General features: G+C 45.1%; 3 protein-coding genes across 5 annotated transcripts in view; 1 reads left to right on the top strand and 2 right to left on the bottom strand.

Annotated features, from left to right (window-relative positions):
* Positions 1–229, top strand: part of ccdc33 (coiled-coil domain containing 33) — a 34,367-nt gene extending 34,138 nt beyond the window's left edge. Inside the window, exon 11 of the mRNA XM_029751971.1 lies at positions 1–229. This exon is cut by the window's left edge and continues 82 nt beyond it. The gene's annotated coding sequence lies outside the window, so the exon portion shown is untranslated.
* Positions 230–7,165: 6,936 nt separating this feature from the next.
* Positions 7,166–22,188, bottom strand: stoml1 (stomatin (EPB72)-like 1). 2 transcript variants are annotated; one of them, XR_003878043.1, is made up of 8 exons: positions 21,799–22,188; positions 21,333–21,439; positions 20,324–20,473; positions 17,039–17,242; positions 12,817–13,048; positions 10,739–10,960; positions 7,406–7,839; positions 7,166–7,340 (listed from the first exon to the last, which is right to left on the bottom strand). XR_003878043.1 is itself a non-coding variant. In XM_029751967.1 (7 exons), the coding sequence occupies exons 1-7, from the start codon at positions 21,968–21,970 to the stop codon at positions 7,637–7,639; spliced, it is 1,290 nt and encodes a 429-aa protein (XP_029607827.1). In that variant the 5' UTR covers positions 21,971–22,188; the 3' UTR covers positions 7,166–7,636. The 2 variants fall into 2 exon arrangements, 1 of the variants encoding a protein (XP_029607827.1); XM_029751967.1 differs by having other exon boundaries at positions 7,166–7,839.
* LOC115192979 (uncharacterized) lies at positions 10,975–12,097 on the bottom strand. Of its 2 annotated transcripts, none has more exons than XM_029751968.1 (2): positions 11,745–12,097; positions 10,975–11,674 (listed from the first exon to the last, which is right to left on the bottom strand). In XM_029751968.1, the coding sequence occupies exon 2, from the start codon at positions 11,661–11,663 to the stop codon at positions 11,052–11,054; it is 612 nt and encodes a 203-aa protein (XP_029607828.1). In that variant the 5' UTR covers positions 11,664–11,674; positions 11,745–12,097; the 3' UTR covers positions 10,975–11,051. The 2 variants fall into 2 exon arrangements, with proteins under 2 accessions (XP_029607828.1, XP_029607830.1); XM_029751970.1 differs by having other exon boundaries at positions 10,975–11,692; positions 11,877–12,097.
* Positions 22,189–23,934: the final 1,746 nt, after the last annotated feature.

Below are 23,934 nucleotides of genomic sequence, written 5' to 3'. Positions count from 1 at the left end.
TGACCTCTAACCCCTGACCTCCCGGCTACCTGTGTGTCTGTCTCCTTCACAGTCTAACCCCTGACCTCCCGGCTACCTGACCTCCCGGCTACCTGACCTCCCGACTACCTGTGTGTCTGTCTCCTTCAGAAGAGTCTGACCTCTGATCCCCGACCTCCCGGCTACCTGTGTGTCTGTCTCCTTCAGAGTCTAACCTCTAACCTCCCTGCTACCTGTGTGTCTGTCTCCTTCACAGTCTGACCTTTAACCCCTGACCTCCCTGCTACCTGTGTGTCTGTCTCCTTCACAGTCTGACCTCTCCTCTACCTGACCTACTCAACATACAGACCTGATACCCAGCTAACACCCCAGGACAAAGTCATTAATTTTCCTGAAAATATATTTTGTTTTTTTTAGTTATTAGACAATAAACATTTTCCAAAAAAATTAAAGTATATTTCATTTTTGTTAAATCAGTTGAATGTTTTATTTTGTCTGATGTTTACGTGGACAGTTGTGACAGATATTTACTAGTCTATTAAAACAGTATTTGAGGTAAATCTTTTTCCTCTGTGATACTCTGATGATGTCATCGGCTGCTGTGTGGAGGCTTCATGATGTCACCATCTCCTCTGTAATACTCTGATGATGTCACTGGCTGCTGTGTGGAGGCTTCATGATGTCACCATCTCCTCTGTGATACTCTGATGATGTCACCGGCTCCTCTGTGATACTCTGATGTCACCATCTCCTCTGTAATACTCTGATGATGTCACCGGCTGCTGTGTGGAGGCTTCATGATGTCACCATCTCCTCTGTGATACTCTGATGATGTCACCGGCTCCTCTGTGATACTCTGATGTCACCATCTCCTCTGTAATACTCTGATGATGTCACCGGCTGCTGTGTAGAGTGCCCCATGGTGGGGTTATGGTATGGGCAGGCAGGCAGGCAGGCAGAAGCTACGGACAATGAACACAATTGCATTTTATCAATTGTAATGTTGTCGTGCCATTCATCCTCTGCCGTCACCTCATGTTTTTTTTTAAATTATTTAACCTTTATTTAACCTTTATTTAACGAGGCAAGTCAGTTAAGAACAAATTCTTATTTACAATAACGGCCTTCCCCGGCCAAACCCGGCCAACGCTGGGCCAACGCTGGGCCAACGCTGGGCCAACGCTGGGACAACGCTGGGACAACGCTGGGCCAACGCCGGGCCAACGCTGGGACAACGCTGGGACAACGCTGGGACAACGCCGGGCCAACGCCGGGCCAACGCCGGGACAACGCCGGGACAACGCCGGGACAACGCCGGGACAACGCCGGGACAACGCTGGGACAACGCTGGGACAACGCTGGGCCGCCACAAACCAAAGTTCTGTGTAACGATCGTCAAAAGGAGTAGACCAAGGTGCAGCGTGATACGTGTTGATCTTGAATTTATTATAAATCAGAACACTTCAACAAAATAATAAACAATGACAAACGACCAGCACGTCTTGCAGGCTATAACGAGCAGTACAAAAATAAGATCCCACAACTCAAGGAGGGAAAAGGGCTGCCTAAGTATGGTTCCCAATCAGAGACAACGATAAGCAGCTGCCTCTGATTGGAAACCATACCTGGCCAAAACATAGAAATAGAAATCATAGAATGCCCACCCCACACCCTGACCTAACAACATAGAGAAATAAACCGTCTCTCTCAGGTCAGGGCGTGACATACAGTAACAGTCAAAAGTTTGGACACACCTACTCATTCAAGTTTTTTTTATTTTTACTATTTTCTACATTGAAGAATTTATTTTTTACTGTTATTTTCACTGAGAACACATTCTCATTTACAGCAACAACCTGGGGAATAGTTACAGAGAGAAGGGGGATGAATGAGCCAATTGTAAGATGGGGATGATTAGGCGGCCATGATGGTATGAGGGCCAGATTGGGAATTTAGTCAGGACACCAGGGGTTAACACCCCTACTCTATGATAAGGACCATGGGATCTTAAATGACCTCAGAGAGTCAGGACACCCATTTAACAGCACCCTACACAGGGCAATGTCCCCAATCACTACCCTGGGTAATTAGGATATTTATTTAGACCAGAGGAAAGAGTGCCTCCTACTGGCCCTCCAACACCACTTCCAGCAGCATCTGGTCTCCCATCCAGGGACTAACCAGGACCAACCCTGCTTAGCTTCAGAAGCAAGCCAGCAGTGGGATGCAGGGTTGTAATGCTTCTGGCAAGAATAATAGTGAAGACATCAAAACTATCTCAGCTCACTTGTCACCATAGCAACACCCACCAGTAGCACGCACTCCAGAAGGTATATCTCACTGGTTATCCCCAAAGCCAACACCACCTTTGGCCGACTTTCCTCCCAGTTCTCTGCTGCCAATGACTGGAACGAACTGAAAAAAATCACTGAAGTTGGAGACTCATATCTCCCTCACTAGCTTTAAGCACCCGCTGTCAGAGCAGCTTACTGATCACTGTACCTGTACACAGCCCATCTGTAAATAGCCCATCCAACTACCTCATCCCCATATTATTACTTACCCTCTTGCTCTTTTGCACCCCGGTATCTCTACTTGCACATCCTCATCTGCACATCTATCACTTCAGTGTTAATGATAAATTGTAATTACTTTGCCACTATGGCCTATTTATTGCCTTACCTCCTTACTTCATTTGCACACACTGTATACAGATTTTCTATTGTGTTACTGACTGTATGTTTGTTTTACTCCATGTGTAACTCTGTGTTGTTGTTTGTGTCGAACTGCTTTGCTTTATCTTGGCCAGGTCGCAGTTGTAAATGAGAACTTGTTCTCAACTGGTCTACCTGGTTAAATAAAGGACTTGTTCTCAACTGGTCTACCTGGTTAAATAAAGGTGAAATAAAATGTAATTGAAATAACACATATGGAATCATGTAGTAACCAAAAAAATGTTAAATCGAAATATATTTTATATTTGAGATTCTTCAAATAGCCACCCTTTGCCTTGATGACAGCTTTGCACACTCTTGGCATTCTGTCAACCAGCTTCATGAGGTAATCACCTGGAATGCATTTCAATTAACAGGTATGCTTTGTTAAAAGTTAAGTTGTGGAATTTCTTTCCTTCTTAATACGTTTGAGCCAATCAGTTGTGTTGTGACAAGGTAGGGGGGGTTATACAGAAGAAGCCCTATTTGGTAAAAGTCCATATTATGGCAAGAACAGCTCAAATGTGCAAAGAGAAACAACAGTCCATCATCACTTTAAGACACGAAGGTCAGTCAATCCGTGAAATGTCAAGTTTCTTCAAGCGCAGTCGCAAAAACCGTTAGCCTTGTTAAAAGTTAATTTGGGTAATTTCTTTCCTTCTTAATGAGTTTGAACCAATCAGTTGTGTTGTGACAAGGTAGAGGTGGTATACAGAAGATAGCCCTATTTGGTAAAATACCAAGAACAGTTAAAATAAGCAAAGAGAAACAACAGTCCCATCATTACTTTAAGACATGAAGGTCAGTCGCAAAAACCATCAAGCACTATGATGAAACTGTCTCTCATGAGGACCTCCACAGGAATGGAAGACCCAGAGTTACCTCTGCTGCAGAGTATAAAATCATTAGAGTTAACAGACTCAGAAATTGCAACCCAAATAAATGCTTCATAGAGTTCAAGTAACAGACACATCTCAACATCAACTGTTCAGAGGAGACTGTGTAATTCAGGCCGAATTGCTGCAAAGAAACCACTACTAACGGACAACAATAAAAAGAAGAGACTTGCTTGGGCCAAGAAACACAAGCAATGGACATTAGACCGGTGGAAATCTGTCCAAAATTGAGATTTTTGGTTCCAACCGCCGTGTCTTTGTGAGATGCGGTGTGGGTGAATGGATGATCTCTGCATGTGTGGTTCCCACCGTGAAGCATGGAGGAGGAGGTGTGATGGTGCTTTGCTGGTGACACTGTCTGTGATTTATTTAGAATTCAAGGCTCACTTAACCAGCATGGCTACCACAGCATTCTGCAGCGATACGCCATCCCATCTGGTTTGGGCTGAGTGGGACTTTCATATATTTTTCAACAGGACAATGACCCAACACACCTCCAGACTGTGTAAGGGCTATTTTACTAAGAAGGAGAGTGATGGAGTGCTGCATCAGATGACCTGGCCTCCACAAACCCCCAACCTCAACCCAATTGAGATGGTTTGGGATGAGTCCGACCGCAGAGTGAAGGAAAAGCAGCCAACCAGTGCTCAGCATATGTGGGAACTCCTTCAAGACTGTTGGAAAAGCATTTCAGGTGAAGCCGGTTGAGAGAATGCCAAGAGTGAGCAAATCTGTGATCAAGGCAAAGGGTGGCTATTTGAAGAATCTAAAATCTAAAATATATTTTTATTTAGTTAACACTTCTTTGGTTACTACATGATTCCATATGTGTTATTTCATAGTGTTGATGTCTTCACTATTATTCTACAATGTAGAAAATAGTAAAAATGAAGAAAAACCCTTGAATGAAACATGCTAGTGGGAAATGCAGGTTTTAACTAATTAAACAAACAAACATTCAACCTCCAGCTGTACCCCCTCTAGCACCAGGATCAGCACTCTCAAATGTTGTTTTCTGCCTTCATTGTAAGCCTGCCGCACACACACACTATACGATATATTTACTAAACATAAGAATGAGAGTTTTTGTCACAACGCGGCTCGTGGGAAGTGACAAAGAGCTCTTATAGGACCAGGGCACAAATAATAATATAATAATTATCAATTATTTTGGTCTTTATTTAACCATCTTACATATAAAACCTTATTTGTTCATCAAGACTGTGAATAACTCACCACAGGTTAATGAGAAGTGTGTGGGAATACCTGATCTACATGACCAGTCGCTGCGTGTAAAATAAAAAGTGGTGAATATGAACTCACTGCTAAAACATGTAAAGAAAAAATCCAATGTTATTTATTGTTTCCTGGACTTTACTGCAAATGACACTCAAGTCTTGAGAAAAAAACAATCCACTAATATTGCAGTTACCATGACAGCCTTTAAAATGGAACTCCTGTTACCATGACAGCCTTTATAATGGAACTCCTGTTACCATGACAGCCTTTATAATGGAACTCCTGTTACCATGACAGCCTTTATAATGGAACTCCTGTTACCATGACAGCCTTTATAATGGAACTCCTGTTACCATGACAGCCTTTATAATGGAACTCCTGTTACCATGACAGCCTTTATAATGGAACTCCTGTTACCGTGACAGCCTTTATAATGGAACTCCTGTTACCATGACAGCCTTTATAATAGAACGCTTGTGACCATGACAGCCTTTATAATAGAACGCTTGTGACCATGACAGCCTTTAAAATAGAACGCTTGTTACCACGACAGCCTTTATAATAGAACGCTTGTGACCATGACAGCCTTTATAGTAGAACGCTTGTTACCATGACAGCATTTATAATAGAAGGCAGCAGCTACTCTTCCTGGGGTTTATTATGGATCCCCATTAGTTCCTGCCAAGGCAGCAGCTAGTCTTCCTGGGGTTTATTATGGATCCCCATTAGTTCCTGCCATAGCAGCAGCTACTCTACCTGGGGTCCAGCAAAATTAAGGCAGTTACACAATTTTAAACTCATTACAATACATTTATTACAGAATTCACAATACATTAAGTTTGTTACCTCAGGCCCCTACCATCACATATCTACAGTACTAAATCCATGTGTACGTGTGTGTATAGTGCGTATGTTATTGTGTGTGTGTGCATGTGTCTGTGCCTATGTGTGTGTCTCTTCACAGTCCCCGCTGTTCCATAAGGTGTATTTTTATCTGTTTTTTAAATCTGATTCTCCTGCTGCATCAGTTACCTGATGTGGAATAGAGATCCATGTAGTCATGGCTCTATGTAGTACTGTGTGCCTCCCATAGTCTGTTCTGGACTTGGGGACTGTGAAGAGACCTCTGGTGGCATGTCTTGTGGGGTATGGATGGGTGTCTGAGCTGTGTGCCAGTAGTTTAAACAGACCTCTGGTGGCATGTCTTGTGGGGTATGGATGGGTGTCTGAGCTGTGTGCCAGTAGTTTAGACCGACCTCTGGTGGCATGTCTTGTGGGGTATGTATGGGTGTCTGAGCTGTGTGCCAGTAGTTTAGACCGACCTCTGGTGGCATGTCTTGTGGGGTATGGATGGGTGTCTGAGCTGTGTGCCAGTAGTTTAAACAGACCTCTGGTGGCATGTCTTGTGGGGTATGGATGGGTGTCTGAGCTGTGTGCCAGTAGTTTAAACAGACCTCTGGTGGCATGTCTTGTGGGGTATGGATGGGTGTCTGAGCTGTGTGCCAGTAGTTTAAACAGACCTCTGGTGGCATGTCTTGTGGGGTATGTATGGGTGTCTGAGCTGTGTGCCAGTAGTTTAAACAGACCTCTGGTGGCATGTCTAGTGGGGTATGGATGGGTGTATGAGCTGTGTGCCAGTAGTTTAAACAGACCTCTGGTGGCATGTCTTGTGGGGTATGTATGGGTGTCTGAGCTGTGTGCCAGTAGTTTAAACAGACCTCTGGTGGCATGTCTAGTGGGGTATGGATGGGTGTATGAGCTGTGTGCCAGTAGTTTAAACAGACCTCTGGTGGCATGTCTTGTGGGGTATGTATGGGTGTCTGAGCTGTGTGCCAGTAGTTTAGACAGACCTCTGGTGACATGTCTTGTGGGGTATGGATGGGTGTCTGAGCTGTGTGCCAGTAGTTTAAACAGACCTCTGGTGGCATGTCTTGTGGGGAATGGATGGGTGTATGAGCTGTGTGCCAGTAGTTTAAACAGACCTCTGGTGGCATGTCTTGTGGGGTATGGATGGGTGTCTGAGCTGTGTGCCAGTAGTTTAAACAGACCTCTGGTGGCATGTCTTGTGGGGTATGGATGGGTGTCTGAGCTGTGTGCCAGTAGTTTAAACAGACCTCTGGTGGCATGTCTTGTGGGGTATGGATGGGTGTCTGAGCTGTGTGCCACTAGTTTAAACAGACCTCTGGTGGCATGTCTTGTGGGGTATGTATGGGTGTCTGAGCTGTGTGCTAGTAGTTTAAACAGACCTCTGGTGGCATGTCTTGTGGGGTATGGATGGGTGTCTGAGCTGTGTGCCACTAGTTTAAACAGACCTCTGGTGGCATGTCTTGTGGGGTATGTATGGGTGTCTGAGCTGTGTGCCAGTAGTTTAAACAGTCAGCTCGGTACCTTCAGCTTGTCAATACTTCTTACAAAAACAAGTAGTGATGAAGTCAAATCTCTCCTCCCCTTTGACAACATGAAAGAGATGGGTCTATGTGAACTGTTATTAGTGCCCATGTATTTCTAGGACCTGGTATTTGTATAAAGGCAGGTCTGAAGCCAGTGGTTAAGGCCTGAGCCCTGTATTTCTAGGACCTGGTATTTGTATAAAGGCAGGTCTGAAGCCAGTGGTTAAGGCCTGAGCCCTGTATTTCTAGGACCTGGTATTTGTATAAAGGCAGGTCTGAAGCCAGTGGTTAAGGCCTGAGCCCTGTATTTCTAGGACCTGGTATTTGTATAAAGGCAGGTCTGAAGCCAGTGGTTAAGGCCTGAACCCTGTATTTCTAGGACCTGGTATTTGTATAAAGGCAGGTCTGAAGTCAGTGGTTAAGGCCTGAGTAGCTTGATGACTTCCTCCAGCTTCATGGCAGTCTTCAGGTCTCCCTGGACCTTGAGTCGTCCAGTGGTGTAGGCTGCGAAGGGTCGTAGGGTTCCCTCGAACATAGCCAGCAGGTCCTGGTCCGTCATACTGAAGGTGACGTCTGGTACCAGGCCCTCTGGAGGGGACCCTGGTCCGGCTGAACCACTACCTACACACAGAAGAAGAGGGGAACTCACTGTTAGTCCGTTAGTTCGTTAGTCCCTTAGTCTGTTAGTCCCTTAGTCTGTTAGTCTCTTAGTCTGTTAGTCTGTTAGTCCCTTAGTCTGTTAGTCCCTTAGTCCGTTAGTCCCTTAGTCCGTTAGTCCCTTAGTCCATTGGTCCCTTAGTCTGATATTCCGTTAGTCAGTTAGTCCCTTAGTCTGTTAGTCCGTTAGTCCCTTAGTCTGTTAGTCCCTTAGTCTGTTAGTCTGTTAGTCCGTTAGTCCCTTAGTCCGTTAGTCCCTTAGTCTGTTAGTCCCTTAGTCTGTTAGTCCGTTAGTCCGTTAGTCCGATAGTCTGTTAGTCTGTTAGTCTGTTAGTCCCTTAGTCCCTTAGTCTGTTAGTCCCTTAGTCTGTTAGTCCGTTGGTCCCTAAGTCTGTTAGTCCCTTAGTCCGTTAGTCCCTTAGTCTGTTAGTCCCTTAGTCTGTTAGTCCCTTAGTCTGTTAGTCCCTTAGTCTGTTAGTCCCTTAGTCTGTTAGTCCCTTAGTCTGTTAGTCCCTTAGTCCCTTAGTCTGTTAGTCTGTTAGTCCCTTAGTCTTTTAGTCCCTTAGTCTGTTAGTCTGTTAGTCCCTTAGTCTGTTAGTCCCTTAGTCTGTTAGTCCCTTAGTCTGTTAGTCCATTAGTCCCTTAGTCCATTAGTCCCTTAGTCCATTAGTCCCTTAGTCCATTAGTCCGTTAGTCTGTTAGTCCTTTAGTCCGTTAGTCTGTTAGTCCTTTAGTCCGTTAGTCTGTTAGTCCCTTGGTCCCTTAGTCTGTTAGTCCCTTAGTCCGTTAGTCTGTTAGTCTGTTAGTCCGTTAGTCCGTTGGTCCTTAGTCTGTTAGTCCCTTAGTCTGTTAGTCCGTTGGTCCCTTAGTCTGTTAGTCCCTAGGTCTGTTAGTCTGTTAGTCCCTTAGTCCGTTAGTCCGTTGGTCCCTTAGTCCGTTAGTCCGTTGGTCCCTTAGTCCGTTAGTCCCTTAGTCCCTTGGTCCGTTGGTCCCTTGGTCCCTTAGTCCGTTGGTCCCTTAGTCCGTTGGTCTCTTAGTCCGTTGGTCCCTTAGTCCGTTAGTCCCTTAGTCCCTTAGTCTGTTAGTCCGTTGGTCCCTTAGTCTGTTAGTCCCTTAGTCCGTTAGTCCGTTAGTCCGTTGGTCCGTTGGTCCCTTAGTCCCTTAGTCTGTTAGTCCCTTAGGCTGTTAGTCCGTTGGTCCTTAGTCTGTTAGTCCCTTAGTCCGTTAGTCCCTTAGTCTGGTAGTCCCTTAGTCCGTTAGTCCGTTAGTCTGTTAGTCCCTTAGTCTGTTAGTCCCTTAGTCTGTTAGTCCCTTAGTCAGTTAGTCCCTTAGTCAGTTAGTCCGTTAGTCTGTTAGTCCCTTAGTCTGTTAGTCAGTTAGTCCGTTAGTCTGTTAGTCCCTTAGTCTGTTAGTCCGTTAGTCCCTTAGTCTGTTAGTCCCTTAGTCTGTTAGTCCCTTAGTCCGTTAATCTGTTAGTCCCTTAGTCTGTTAGTCACTTAGTCTGTTAGTCACTTAGTCTGTTAGTCCCTTAGTCTGTTAGTCTGTTAGTCCGTTAGTCCCTTAGTCCCTTAGTCTGTTAGTCCCTTAGTCCGATAGTCCGTTAGTCTATTAGTCTATTAGTCCCTTAGTCCGTTAGTCTGTTAGTCCCTTAGTCTGTTAGTCTGTTAGTCCGTTAGTCCCTTAGTCTGTTAGTCCCTTAGTCTGTTAGTCCGTTAGTCCCTTAGTCTGTTAGTCCCTTAGTCTGTTAGTCCCTTAGTCTGTTAGTCCCTTAGTCTGTTAGTCCCTTAGTCCGTTAGTCCATTAGTCCCTTAGTCCATTAGTCCCTTAGTCCCTTAGTCCGTTAGTCCGTTAGTCTGTTAGTCCTTTAGTCCGTTAGTCTGTTAGTCTGTTAGTCCGTTAGTCCCTTAGTCCGTTAGTCTGTTAGTCCCTTAGTCCGTTAGTCCATTGGTCCTTAGTCTGTTAGTCCCTTAGTCCGTTAGTCCGTTGGTCCCTTAGTCCGTTGGTCCCTTAGTCCGTTGGTCCCTTAGTCTGTTAGTCCCTTAGTCTGTTAGTCCCTTAGTCTGTTAGTCCGTTAGTCTGTTAGTCCGTTGGTCCTTAGTCCGTTAGTCCCTTAGTCCGTTAGTCCCTTAGTCTGTTAGTCCCTTAGTCTGTTAGTCCCTTAGTCTGTTAGTCCCTTAGTCTGTTAGTCCGTTAGTCTGTTAGTCCGTTGGTCCTTAGTCTGTTAGTCCCTTAGTCCGTTAGTCCCTTAGTCCGTTAGTCCCTTAGTCTGTTAGTCCCTTAGTCTGTTAGTCCCTTAGTCTGTTAGTCCGTTGGTCCCTTAGTCTGTTAGTCCCTAGGTTTGTTAGTCTCTTAGTCCGTTAGTCCCTTAGTCCCTTAGTCCGTTAGTCCGTTAGTCCCTTAGTCTGTTAGTCTGTTGGTCCCTTAGTCTGTTAGTCCCTTAGTCCGTTAGTCCGTTGGTCCGTTGGTCCCTTAGTCCCTTAGTCTGAAATGCAGCTTGGATACGAAAGCAACATATCTGACAGAGATGATGGGATAATGACTTTGTAAATACAGACTAAGCCCTAAACTAGAAAGCATGTTGAATCCTATTGAAAGTTGTTTTTCGTGAGGGATGAATGTGTCTTATAAAACACAGGGCGGAGGGAAAGAGACTGTTACCATAACTACAGAGGGTCAAGTACTTTCCTTTACAATCAAAAAGGAGGGCCAAAGACTACGTTTTCAAAACATTTCACGCGTGGTTTCCCCAGACCTAAAACAAACCATCATCGGAGAATGCTTTTTTGTCCAGGACTAGCCTTGTGTCTGGGGAAACCCGGCACTATAAGAGACTCTATAAAATGACAGTTTGTATTTGTCTCACCTTGGCTGAGGTCTACGTAATAGCTGGTCTGTTGTCCGTCAGGTGATTGGACGAGGAACAGGAAGCAGGCTCCCACCTGACTGACCAGAGACTCTGAGAGTAAAAGGCCGCCCATCAGTCCCAGCACGGACACGGGCCCGGTTACAGCTTCATCCACGCCTCCGGTACAACTTATAGCCAGGGAAGTACTGCTCACCTCGTCTGAGAAGCTGATGCTGTCCTCTGAGGGACACAGAGATACAGATCAGCTGATGCTGTCCTCTGAGGGACACAGAGATACAGATCAGCTGATGCTGTCCTCCAGGGACACAGATCAGCTGATGCTGTCCTCCGAGGACACAGAGATACAGATCAGCTGATGCTGTCCTCTGAGGGACACAAAGATACAGATCAGCTGATGCTGTCCTCTGAGGGACACAAAGATACAGATCAGCTGATGCTGTCCTCTGAGGGACACAAAGATACAGATCAGCTGATGCTGTCCTCTGAGGGACACAAAGATACAGATCAGCTGATGCTGTCCTCTGAGGGACACAAAGATACAGATCAGCTGATGCTGTCCTCTGAGGGACACAAAGATACAGATCAGCTGATGCTGTCCTCTGAGGGATACAAAGATACAGATTAGCTGATGCTGTCCTCTGAGGGACACAGAGATACAGATCAGCTGATGCTGTCCTCTGAGGGACACAGAGATACAGATCAGCTGATGCTGTCCTCCAGGGACACAGATCAGCTGATGCTGTCCTCCGAGGACACAGAGATACAGATCAGCTGATGCTGTCCTCCGAGGACAGAGATACAGATCAGCTGACGCCGTCCTCCGAGGACACAGAGATACAGAGTATTGTAAAAATAAAATGTCAAACTTGGATGAGGAGGTGTGTCCAAACTTTTGACTGGTACTATGTATACCGGGCTCCATTGTTACTGTACCTGTCCTAACCAGGGGAGCTCTATTGTTACTGTACCTGTCCTAACCAGGGGAGCTCCATTGTTACTCTACCTGTCCTAACTGTCCTAACCAGGGGAGCTCCATTGTTACTGTACCTGTCCTAACCAGGGGAGGTCCATTGTTACTGTACCTGTCCTAACCAGGGGAGGTCCATTGTTACTGTACCTGTCCTAACCAGGGAACCTCTATTGTTACTGTACCTGTCCTAACCAGGGGAGCTCCATTGTTACTGTACCTGTCCTAACAAGGGGAGATCCATTGTTGCTTTACCTGTCCTAACCAGGGAATATATATTGTTACTGTACCTGTCCTAACCAGGGGAGATCCATTGTTACTGTACCTGTCCTAACCAGGGGAGATCAATTGTTACTGTACCTGTCCTAACCAGGGAATCTCTATTGTTACTGAACCTGTCCTAACCAGGGGAGCTCTATTGTTACTGTACCTGTCCTAACCAGGGGAGATCCATTGTTACTGTACCTGTCCTAACCAGGGAATCTCTATTGTTACTGTACCTGTCCTAACCAGGGAATCTATATTGTTACTGTACCTGTCCTAACCAGGGGAGCTCTATTGTTACTGTACCTGTCCTAACCAGGGGAGCTCCATTGTTACTGTACCTGTCCTAACCAGGGAATCTCTATTGTTACTGTACCTGTCCTAACCTGGGAATCTCTATTGTTACTGTACCTGTCCTAACCAGGGGAGCTCCATTGTTACTGTACCTGTCCTAACCTGGGAATATATATTGTTACTGTACCTGTCCTAACCAGGGGAGATCCATTGTTACGATGTGATTGTACCCGTCCTAACCAGGGGAGCTCTATTGTTACGATGTGAGTGTACCTGTCCTAACCAGGGGAGCTCCATTGTTATGATGTGAGTGTACCTGTCCTAACCAGGGGAGCTCCATTGTTACGATGTGATTGTACCTGTCCTAACCAGGGGAGCTCCATTGTTACGATGTGATTGTACCTGTCCTAACCAGGGGAGCTCTATTGTTACGATGTGATTGTACCTGTCCTAACCAGGGGAGGTCCATTGTGACTGTGCCTGTCCTAACCAGGGGAGGTCCATTGTTACTGTACCTGTCCTAACCAGGGGAGCTCCATTGTTACTGTACCTGTCCTAACCAGGGGAGCTCCATTGTTACCGCCAGCCATATTGCCCAGGAAATGCATAGCCAGTTGTTGTATGGGTCCGGCCAGTCCCTCGAGACCAGGAATAGAGGGGGGTAGGATGACCGAGCCGGGCCCAGATGGACAGTCCTCTGGGGGCTTCAGGACAGCACCTACGGTCAGCTCTACTCTGTCTACCTCCAGACCCCAGGGCTTGGTCATCTCATTGATGTCCATCTGAGAAAAGGTTGTTTAGAAACCATAGTGAGGAAAGATGGAGAGAGGAAGTGAAGGAACATTTAAAAATGTTTTACATTTTAGAGGACGCTCTTATCCAGAGCGACTTACAGTAGTGAATGCATACATTTCATACATTTTTTTCTCCGTACTGGTCCCCAGTGGGAATCGAACCCACAACCCTGGCGTTGCAAAACACCATGCTCTACCAACTGAGTCATGACGAGACCAAGGGAAGACCAGGGAAGATGGAGAGAGGAAGTGAGGGAAGATGGAGAGAGGGAACATCCACTTCAACGATGCAAGAGATGTTACAGAGACTAATTTAACAAGATACAGTGACCCGAACAGATTAGATGATAACTGGGAGGTTTACCGGCTGGGAGATTTACCGGCTGGGAGGTTTACCGGCTCCGGCTGGGAGGTTTACCGGCTGGGAGATTTACCGGCTGGGAGGCATACCGGCTGGGAGGCATACCGGCTGGGGGAGGTCTACCGGCTGGGAGGTCTACCGGCTGGGGGAGGCTTACCGGCTGGGGGAGGTTTACCGGCTGGGGGAGGTTTACCGGCTGGGAGGTTTACCGGCTGGGAGGTTTACCGGCTCCGGCTGGGAGGTTTACCGGCTGGGAGGTTTACCGGCTGGGAGGCATACCGGCTGGGAGGCATACCGGCTGGGGGAGGTCTACCGGCTGGGGGAGGTTTACCGGTTGGGGGAGGTTTACCGGCTGGGAGGTCTACCGGCTGGGAGGTCTACCGGCTGGGGGAGGTTTACCGGCTGGGGGAGGTTTACCGGCTGGGAGTTTACCGGCTGGGAGTTTACCGGCTGGGAAGTATACCGTATTTTACTACATACCAGTTTGGGTTTTCACTTTACCTTCTATAACGGTATTTCAATATTTGGTTTGTTAAAATGTTGCTACATCAAAGATTATGGACAAGATGCACGTCTCTCCGCCCTGACAATGGGAATCATTGTCCACAAAGTGGCACAGAGGGCTGTCTAGCTGCCGCCTATCCTTTCTTTGGATTGGTGGATACATCTCAATATTATAATCCTTTAAAAAATATATATATTTGATGAGGGTTGTTAAGGTCAATCGTCTGTTTTCAATGGAGAGAGATGCCTTGATACTAACCTCATACCATTTCTATGGCTACGTGAAGTAGAAACATTTAATGTAGCCAAAGATTATAGGGTCCCCTAGAAAACGCTGACCAACACTTTGGTTCCTACCCTGTAACAATAACTCCTCCCTGGCATTTTAATTCGTTGTCATGTCAAACACTGTATTCAAAAGTGGCCACTATTACATTCTAACTATAGAATTAGAATAAATCATTACATTTCCATGATTCTAAGAGTTTTGATCTAAAATCGCATTTGCAATATTAGGTTAAAAATAAAACCTAGATTTGTTTGCCCATATCTTGCAGCCCTACGTGGCAGTGTAGAAATGATCTCAAATTGAGTGCAGGAAATACAGAAATGGATGAAAATGCTGAAATATTTTTTTGGGTTGAAGTTTAATTGAACCGTATAAAACAGGGATGGGTAAATGCTACGTTAGTCTAGCAACCAGATATTTAAACTTGTAGTATGGGTGGATGTGGGTATGCAGACCCACGAGCCACTGCAGCCCCGCATAATGAGTTCTGTGTTTTTTTTTTTTTTGTGGCCCCCCACCACCATCAAAGTTGCCCATCCCTGCTATAAACCAATCAGAATGGAGAAAGACCCATTGTAATCACGTAGAATGTTGTGCAGTGCCACCCTAGGTTCGCGCACTACTCATAAAGCACATTTACAATCTGTATTTTATTTAACCTTTGGTCTCGTGTGGCTCAGTTGGTAGAGCATGGTGTTTGCAACGGCAGGGTTGTGGGTTTGATTCCCACGGGGGACCAGTACGGACAAAAAATGTATGAAAATGGGATTTGTATTATTCAAAATCATAAAACTGTCATAAATTTGAAAAACATACAGTGAAATTATATTTTCGCCATATCGCCCAGCACTAGTGCATATTAAGTGTTATATTTGAAGAGGAGTGGGGACAACATTCCTCAGGCCACAATCAACAGCCTGATCAACTCTATGTGAAGGAGATGTGTCGCGCTGCATGAGACTAAGTGGTGGTCACACCAGATACTGACTGGTTTTCTGATCCACGCCCCTACCTTTTTCTTTAAAGGTATCTGTGACCAACAGATTCATATCTGTATTCCCAGTCATGTGAAATCCATAGATTAGAGCCTAATGAATTTATTTCAATTGACCTGATTTCTTTACATGAACTGTAAACTCAGTAAAATATTTGAAATGGTTGCATGTTGCGTTGACGGTTTTTGTTCAGTATATATATATATATATATACACTGCTCAAAAAAATAAAGGGAACACTTAAACAACACATCCTAGATCTGAATGAAAGAAACAATCTTATTAAATACTTTTTTCTTTACATAGTTGAATGTGCTGACAACAAAATCACACAAAAATAATCAATGGAAATCCAATTTATCAACCCATGGAGGTCTGGATTTGGAGTCACACTCAAAATTAAAGTGGAAAACCACACTACAGGCTGATCCAACTTTGATGTAATGTCCTTAAAACAAGTCAAAATGAGGCTCAGTAGTGTGTGTGGCCTCCATGTGCCTGTATGACTTCCATACAACGCCTGGGCATGCTCCTGATGAGGTGGCGGATGGTCTCCTGAGGGATCTCCTCCCAGACCTGGACTAAAGCATCCGCCAACTCCTGGACAGTCTGTGGTGCAACGTGGCGTTGGTGGATGGAGCGAGACATGATGTCCCAGATGTGCTCAATTGGATTCAGGTCTGGGGAACGGGCAGGCCAGTCCATAGCATCAATGCCTTCCTCTTGCAGGAAATGCTGACACACTCCAGCCACATGAGGTCTAGCATTGTCTTGCATTAGGAGGAACCCAGGGCCAACCGCACCAGCATATGGTCTCACAAGGGGTCCGAGGATCTCATCTCGGTACCTAATGGCAGTCAGGCTACCTCTGGCGAGCACATGGAGGGCTGTGCGGCCCCCCAAAGAAATGCCACCCCACACCATGACTGACCCACCGCCAAACCAGTCATGCTGGAGGATGTTGCAGGCAGCAGAACGTTCTCCACGGCGTCTCCAGACTCTGTCACGTCTGTCACGTGCTCAGTGTGAACCTGCTTTCATCTGTGAAGAGCACAGGGCGCCAGTGGCGAATTTGCCAATCTTGGTGTTCTCTGGCAAATGCCAAACGTCCTGCACGGTGTTGGGCTGTAAGCACAACCCCCCCCTGTGGACGTCGGGCCCTCATACCACCCTCATGGAGTCTGTTTCTGACCGTTTGAGCAGACACATGCACATTTGTGGCCTGCTGGAGGTCATTTTGCAGGGCTCTGGCAGTGCTTCTCCTGCTCCTCCTTGCACAAAGGCGGAGGTAGCGGTCCTGCTGCTGGGTTGTTGCCCTCCTACGGCCTCCTCCACGTCTCCTGATGTACTGGCCTGTCTCCTGGTAGCGCCTCCATGCTCTGGACACTACGCTGACAGACACAGCAAACCTTCTTGCCACAGCTCGCATTGATGTGCCATCCTGGATGAGCTGCACTACCTGAGCCACTTGTGTGGGTTGTAGACTCCGTCTCATGCTACCACTAGAGTGAAAGCACCGCCAGCATTGAAAAGTGACCAAAACATCAGCCAGGAAGCATAGGAACTGAGAAGTGGTCTGTGGTCCCCACCTGCAGAACCACTCCTTTATTGGGGGTGTCTTGCTAATTGCCTATAATTTCCACCTGTTGTCTATTCCATTTGCACAACAGCATGTGAAATTTATTGTCAATCAGTGTTGCTTCCTAAGTGGACAGTTTGATTTCACAGAAGTGTGATTGACTTGGAGTTACATTGTGTTGTTTAAGTGTTCCCTTTATTTTTTTGAGCAGTGTATATATGTATATATGTGTGTAGTGCTGCTGCCTCACCCCGAGGTATTCTCCCAGTTTGATTCTCTCAGTCTGAATCTCCCTGACGCTCTTCCTGCCCAGGCTGGTTGTCATGGCGTTGTGGGCAGTGAGGCGTGTTGAGGCGTTAAGATCCTGAACCGAGACCACTGACATCACCGGGCTCCAGATACGGAACTGAATATCTGCTCCTACAGACACCACACCTCCGTCCCTGGTAGTAACCTGTTAGACCGAAGCAGAGAGAGGGTTATAACTGTTATAGAGAGGGTTATAACTGTTATAGAGAGGGTTATACCTGTTATAGAGAGGGTTATACCTGTTATAGAGAGGGTTATAACTGAATATCTGCTCCTACAGACACCACACCTCCGTCCCTGATAGTAACCTGTTATAGAGAGGGTTATAACTGTTACAGAGAGGGTTATAACTGTTATAGAGAGGGTTATAACTGTTATAGAGAGGGTTATAACTGTTATAGAGAGAGGGTTATATAACTGAATATCTGCTCCTACAGACACCACACCTCCGTCCCTGGTAGTAACCTGTTATAGAGAGGGTTATAACTGTTATAGAGAGGGTTATAACTGAATATCTGCTCCTACAGACACCACACCTCCGTCCCTGGTAGTAACCTGTTATAGAGAGGGTTATAACTGTTATAGAGAGGGTTAGAACTTAGAGGGTTATAACTGAATTATACAGGGTTATAACTAAATTATACAGGGTTATAACTGTGTTATAGAGAGGGTTATAACTGTGTTACAGAGAGGGTTATAACTGTGTTATAGAGAGGGTTATAACTGTGTTATAGAGAGGGTTATAACTGTGTTATAGAGAGGGTTATAACTGTGTTATAGAGAGGGTTATAACTGTGTTATAGAGAGGGTTATAACTGTGTTATAGAGAGGGTTATAACTGTGTTATAGAGAGGGTTATAACTGTTATAGAGAGTAGAGGTCGACCGATTATGATTTGTCAACGCCGATACCGATAATTGGCGGCCCAAAAAAGGCCTCTATCGATTAATCGGCCGATTATTTTTTTGTTTTTTGTAACAATGACAACAATACTGAATGAACACTTATTTTAACTTAATATAATACATCAATAAAATCAATTTAGCTTCAAATAAATAATGAAACATGTTCAATTTGGTTTAAATAATGCAAAACAAGGTGTTGGAGAAGAAAGTAAAAGTGCAATATGTGCCATGTAAGAAAGCTAACGTTTAAGTTCCTTGCTCAGAACATGAGAACATATGAAAGCTGGTGGTTCCTTTTAACATGAGTCTTCAATATTCCCAGGTAAGAAGTTTTAGGTTGTAGTTATTATAGGAATTATAGGACTACTTCTCTCTATACGATTTGTATTTCATATACCTTTGACTATTGGATGTTCTTATAGGCACTTTAGTATTGCCAGTGTAACAGTATAGCTTCCGTCCCTCTCCTCACTCCTACCTGGGCTCGAACCAGGAACACATCGACAACAGCCACCCTCGAAGCAGCGTTACCCATGTAGAGCAAGGGGAACAACTACTCCAAGTCTCAGAGCGAGTGACGTTTGAAACGCTATTAGCGTGCACCCGGCTAACTAGCTAGCCATTTCACATCGGTTACACCAGCCTCATCTTGGGAGTTGACAGGCTTGAAGGGGTGGGTATAATTTGTGGAACGTTCCAACAGGAATCTGTTCCAAAAAACGTAAAGTAAAAGGTTGCCAACCAACAACGCATACAAAGTAGCAACGCATACAAACCTAGCTAACTAGCTGCCGAATAGGCATCAACTCACCACGACATTTTTCGGAATAAATGTGATGAGTGAAAAACGCAATGAAATAGATCACTCCCTACCCGGTATCTTATTCTGCCGCTATACAACTTTGTATGCGTTGTTTTTTGGAAACCTTGTTATTTACGAAGTTTTTGGAATAGATTCCTGTTGGAACGTTCCCCAAATTATACCCACCCAGGTTGAAGTCATAAACAGCGCAATGCTTGAAGCACAGCGAAGGGCTGTTTGAATGAATGCTTACGAGCCTGCTGCTGCCTACCACCGCTCAGTCAGACTGCTCTATCAAATCATAAACTTAATTATAATATAATAAACACACAGAAATACGAGCCTTGGGTCATTAATATGGTCAAATCCGGAAACTATCATCTCGAAAACAAAACGTTTTTCCTTTCAGTGACATACGGAAGCGTTCCGTATTTTATCTAACGGGTGACTAAGTCTAAATATTCCTGTTAGGCATTGATGTTTATGGTTGGGTACATTGGTGCAACGACAGTACTTTTTTCGCAAATGCGCTTGTTAAATCAACACCCGTTTGTCGAAGTAGGCTGTGATTCAATGAGAAATTAACAGGCACCGCATCGATTATATGCAACGCAGGACACGTTAGATAAACTAGTAATATCATCAACCATGTGTTGATGATATTATCAACCAATCATCAACCAATCACCAACTAGTGATTATGTTAAGATTGATAGTTTTTTATAAGTCTAATGCTAGCTAGCAACTTACCTTTGCTTCTTGCTGCCCTCGCATTACAGGTAGTCAGCCTGTTAATCCTTGTGGAGTGCAATGTAAGGCAGGTGGTTAGAGCGTTGGACTGGTAACCAAAGGTTGCAAAAACGAATTGCCCCTGAACAAGGCAGTTAACCCCCGTTTCTAGGCCGTCACTGTAAATAAGAATGTGTTCTTAATCTGTCTTGCCTAGTTAAATAAAGGTGTAAAAAAATAAAAAAATAAATCGGTGGCCAAAAATACCGATTACCGATTGTTATGAAAACTTGAAATCGGCCCTAATTAATCGGCCATTCCGATTAATCGGTCGACCTCTAATAGAGAGGGTTATAAATGTGTTATAGAGAGGGTTACAACTGTTATAGAGGGTTATAAATGTGTTATAGAGAGGGTTATATAACTGGATATCTGACCCTACAGACCCCACACCACCATCCCTGGCAGTGACCTGTGGCAGTGACCTGTGGCAGTGACCTGTCGCAGTGACCTGACCTGTGGCAGTGACCTGACCTGTGGCAGTGACCTGACCTGTGGCAGTGACCTGTGGGCAGTGTTCATGTGGAGTAGAGGTTACTTAGAGCACTACAATTTACATTTGAGTCATTTAGCAGACAGTCAGAATTCCAAACAGCAGTTTGATTTGTACCCTGCACATCACTCATCTTTGAGCTAGATTACTCAAGCGTGTGTGTGTGTGTGTGTGTGTGTGTGTGTGTGTGTGTGTGTGTGTGTGTGTGTGTGTGTGTGTGTGTGTGCGCGCGTGTACCTGGCATGGAGGGATGTTGAAGGCGCGGGTTCGTAGGTCAACTCTCTGCCACTGGTCAATAAGAGGCAGAACCAACACAACTCCTGGACCTTTAGGAGGACGTACTCTGCCCAGACGGAACACTACGACGCGCTGGTAGTTAGGGACCACCTGTAGGACAGATATCACTGTTAATACCGCAACAGAGATAGTTACCTTCAGTACGAACCAGCCTGATATGGGGGAAGGTTAGTGTGTTACCTTCAGTACGAACCAGCCTGATATGGGGAAGGTTAGTGTGTTACCTTCAGTACGAACCAGCCTGATATGGGGGAAGGTTAGTGTGTTACCTTCAGTACGAACCAGCCTGATATGGGGGAAGGTTAGTGTGTTACCTTCAGTACGAACCAGCCTGATATGGGGGAAGGTTAGTGTGTTACCTTCAGTACGAACCAGCCTGATATGGGGGAAGGTTAGTGTGTTACCTTCAGTACGAACCAGCCTGATATGGGGGAAGGTTAGTGTGTTACCTTCAGTACGAACCAGCCTGATATGGGGGAAGGTTAGTGTGTTACCTTCAGTACGAACCAGCCTGATATGGGGGAAGGTTAGTGTGTTACCTTCAGTACGAACCAGCCTGATATGGGGGAAGGTTAGTGTGTTACCTTCAGTACGAACCAGCCTGATATGGGGGAAGGTTAGTGTGTTACCTTCAGTACGAACCAGCCTGATATGGGGGAAGGTTAGTGTGTTACCTTCAGTACGAACCAGCCTGATATGGGGGAAGGTTAGTGTGCTACCTTCAGTACGAACCAGCCTGATATGGGGAAGGTTATGAAGGTTAGTGTTACCTTCAGTACGAACCAGCCTGATATGGGGGAAGGATAGTGTGTTACCTTCAGTACGAACCAGCCTGATATGGGGGAAGGTTAGTGTGTTACCTTCAGTACGAACCAGCCTGATATGGGGGAAGGTTAGTGTGTTATCTTCAGTACTAACCAGCCTGATATGGGGAAGGTTAGTGTGTTACCTTCAGTACGAACCAGCCTGATATGGGGAAGGTGATGAAGGTGCAGATATACACCATGAAGCAGACGATCACATTGCAGATCCAGGACAGCCATCCCTGAGTGGAGTCTGGAGAAGAGAGAAGAGGAGCTCATCAAATAAATGAGAGTAAAACAGTGCATCAGTCTAGCTAATCATAAATATAGATAAAACGTGGATCACTACAATACTGTCCATGCATACAAACGTTGTATGTATCAAGCATTAAGTTAGCCAATACATTTACATGTTTTTGTCATTTTAGAGGACGCTCTTATCCAGAGCGACTTACAGTAGTGAATGCATACAATTTCATAAATGTTTTTCTCCGTACTGGTCCCCCGCGGGAATCGAACCCACAACCCTGGCGTTGCAAAACAACATGCTCTACCAACTGAGTCACACGGTATCACATAGTCCGACGCTGCATTATTTTAGCCAATACTTACCACTGTAGTCGTTGTCTCTAACATTGGGGATGTAGTCAAAGGAAAGTCCTTGTCCTGTGTGATGGTGAAATGGAGACTGAACAAAGCTTTCTGTCGCCACGAACAGACCAGGTTTGGCAGCGACCGAGTCTCGTTGCGATAGAGACCGATATCCACACGCTTTATTATACATTGTCCTGTCAACTTTAACGCTCAATAAACGACCTCAGTTTTTTTTTTTAAATGGTGTATTTACGGACAAAATCATGGCATTAAATAGATGTTTTAACGGTCAAATTAACCCAACAAAAAAATATATTTTATTTTGTTGGAAGCAACTGCGTTACTTCCGTGTTTATCTGCTTGCTCGGTTGTAGATTAAAGTGCAGCTTGAGGAGAGAGCTAGGAGTACACTGCCCTCTAGTGACCAGGCTGGTCTGTGTTCAGGTCTAACATTACACTCTGTACTCTACTCTGGTGGCTTGAGGAGAGAGCTAGGAGTACACTGCCCTCTAGTGGACGGCTGGTCTGTGTTCAGGTCTAACATTACACTCTGTACTCTACTCTGGTGGCTTGAGGAGAGAGCTAGGAGTACACTGCCCTCTAGTGACCAGGCTGGTCTGTGTTCAGGTCTAACATTACACTCTGTACTCTACTCTGGTGGCTTGAGGAGAGAGCTAGGAGTACACTGCCCTCTAGTGGACGGCTGGTCTGTGTTCAGGTCTAACATTACACTCTGTACTCTGGTGGCTTGAGGAGAGAGCTAGGAGTACACTGCCCTCTAGTGGACGGCTGGTCTGTGTTCAGGTCTAACATTACACTCTGTACTCTGTACTCTGGTGGCTTGAGGAGAGAGCTAGGAGTACACTGCCCTCTAGTGACCAGGCTGGTCTGTGTTCAGGTCTAACATTACACTCTGTATTCTGTACTCTGGTGGCTTGAGGAGAGAGCTACCAGAGACAAGATAGACCACACCCTGTCGTTTCCAACAACAAATGAGAACAAACGAGTCATAGTGGGCAGAGCCAAACACAAGCTAGCGAGATCCTATTGGCCCCGTTCTAGTAGATATCTGCATATTTCCGGTAGGGAACGCCTATTCTGTGTACAATAACTCATTTCACCTTTGCACTCCTTCTAAACAACGCAATTTTTTTTTTACAACTTTAGCAAAGGTTAAAGTCTACAAAATGTAGTTCATTCTGTTCATATCAAATTCTAGTTTTGGGAACAGAAAACTGTATTGAGATCAAATGTTTAATCGATGAGAAAATGTGCAAAATCGATCTCCTATCTTGTCCCACTGCCGGACTCTGGGCTTCACTCTCACTGCCATCATGATGGTTAGTGGAAACGCCAAGCGGATGCTTCACATTTATACAATTCGGTGAAATATCTGTCTGATAGTTCTATCTGTGAAATATCTGTCTGATAGTTCTATCTGTGACATATCTGTCTGATAGAACTATCTGTGAAATATCTGTCTGATAGTTCTATCTGTGAAATATCTGTCTGATAGTTCTATCTGTGGAATATCTGTCTGATAGTTCTATCTGTGAAATATCTGTCTGATAGTTCTATCTGTGGAATATCTGTCTGATAGTTCTATCTGTGAAATATCTGTCTGATAGTTCTATCTGTGGAATATCTGTCTGATAGTTCTATCTGTGGAATATCTGTCTGATAGTTCTATCTGTGAAATATCTGTCTGATAGTTCTATCTGTGAAATATCTGTCTGATAGTTCTATCTGTGAAATATCTGTCTGATAGTTCTATCTGTGGAATATCTGTCTGATAGTTCTATCTGTGGAATATCTGTCTGATAGTTCTATCTGTGGAATATCTGTCTGATAGTTCTATCTGTGAAATATCTGTCTGATAGTTCTATCTGTGAAATATCTGTCTGATAGTTCTATCTGTGGAATATCTGTCTGATAGTTCTATCTGTGGAATATCTGTCTGATAGTTCTATCTGTGGAATATCTGTCTGATAGTTCTATCTGTGGCTGAACGTTTTCTCACCGCTCTTCCATTAGAAATGAATGAGAAGCGTTTTTTTCACCGTGTCGGTCCACGCTTCGCCTCTTCCTCTCTGCTGAAACTAGCGAGCGAACCAGAGTCTCTCTGTCTTACGTAGCACATGTATCTGATGTTGT

The sequence above is a fragment of the Salmo trutta genome, chromosome 4 (assembly GCF_901001165.1).
Source record: "Salmo trutta chromosome 4, fSalTru1.1, whole genome shotgun sequence".
In the NCBI taxonomy this organism is placed as follows: Eukaryota; Metazoa; Chordata; class Actinopteri; order Salmoniformes; family Salmonidae; genus Salmo; species Salmo trutta.
The sequence above is the reverse complement of the archived record's forward strand: the minus strand, read 5'-3'. Positions and strand labels throughout refer to the sequence as shown.

Excerpts from the sequence above, each read along its gene's own strand:
- LOC115192979 (XM_029751968.1), bottom strand. The coding sequence starts at position 11,663 with ATGGAGCCCGGTATACATAGTACCAGTCAAAAGTTTGGACACACCTCC.
- stoml1 (XM_029751967.1), bottom strand. The coding sequence starts at position 21,970 with ATGTATAATAAAGCGTGTGGATATCGGTCTCTATCGCAACGAGACTCG. Across the intron at positions 13,049-17,038 it reads AACTGGGAGAATACCTCGGG|ATGGACATCAATGAGATGAC; the intron begins GTGAGGCAGCAG and ends ACCTTTTCTCAG. Across the intron at positions 10,961-12,816 it reads AGCTCCCCTGGTTAGGACAG|AGGACAGCATCAGCTTCTCA; the intron begins GTACAGTAACAA and ends TGTGTCCCTCAG.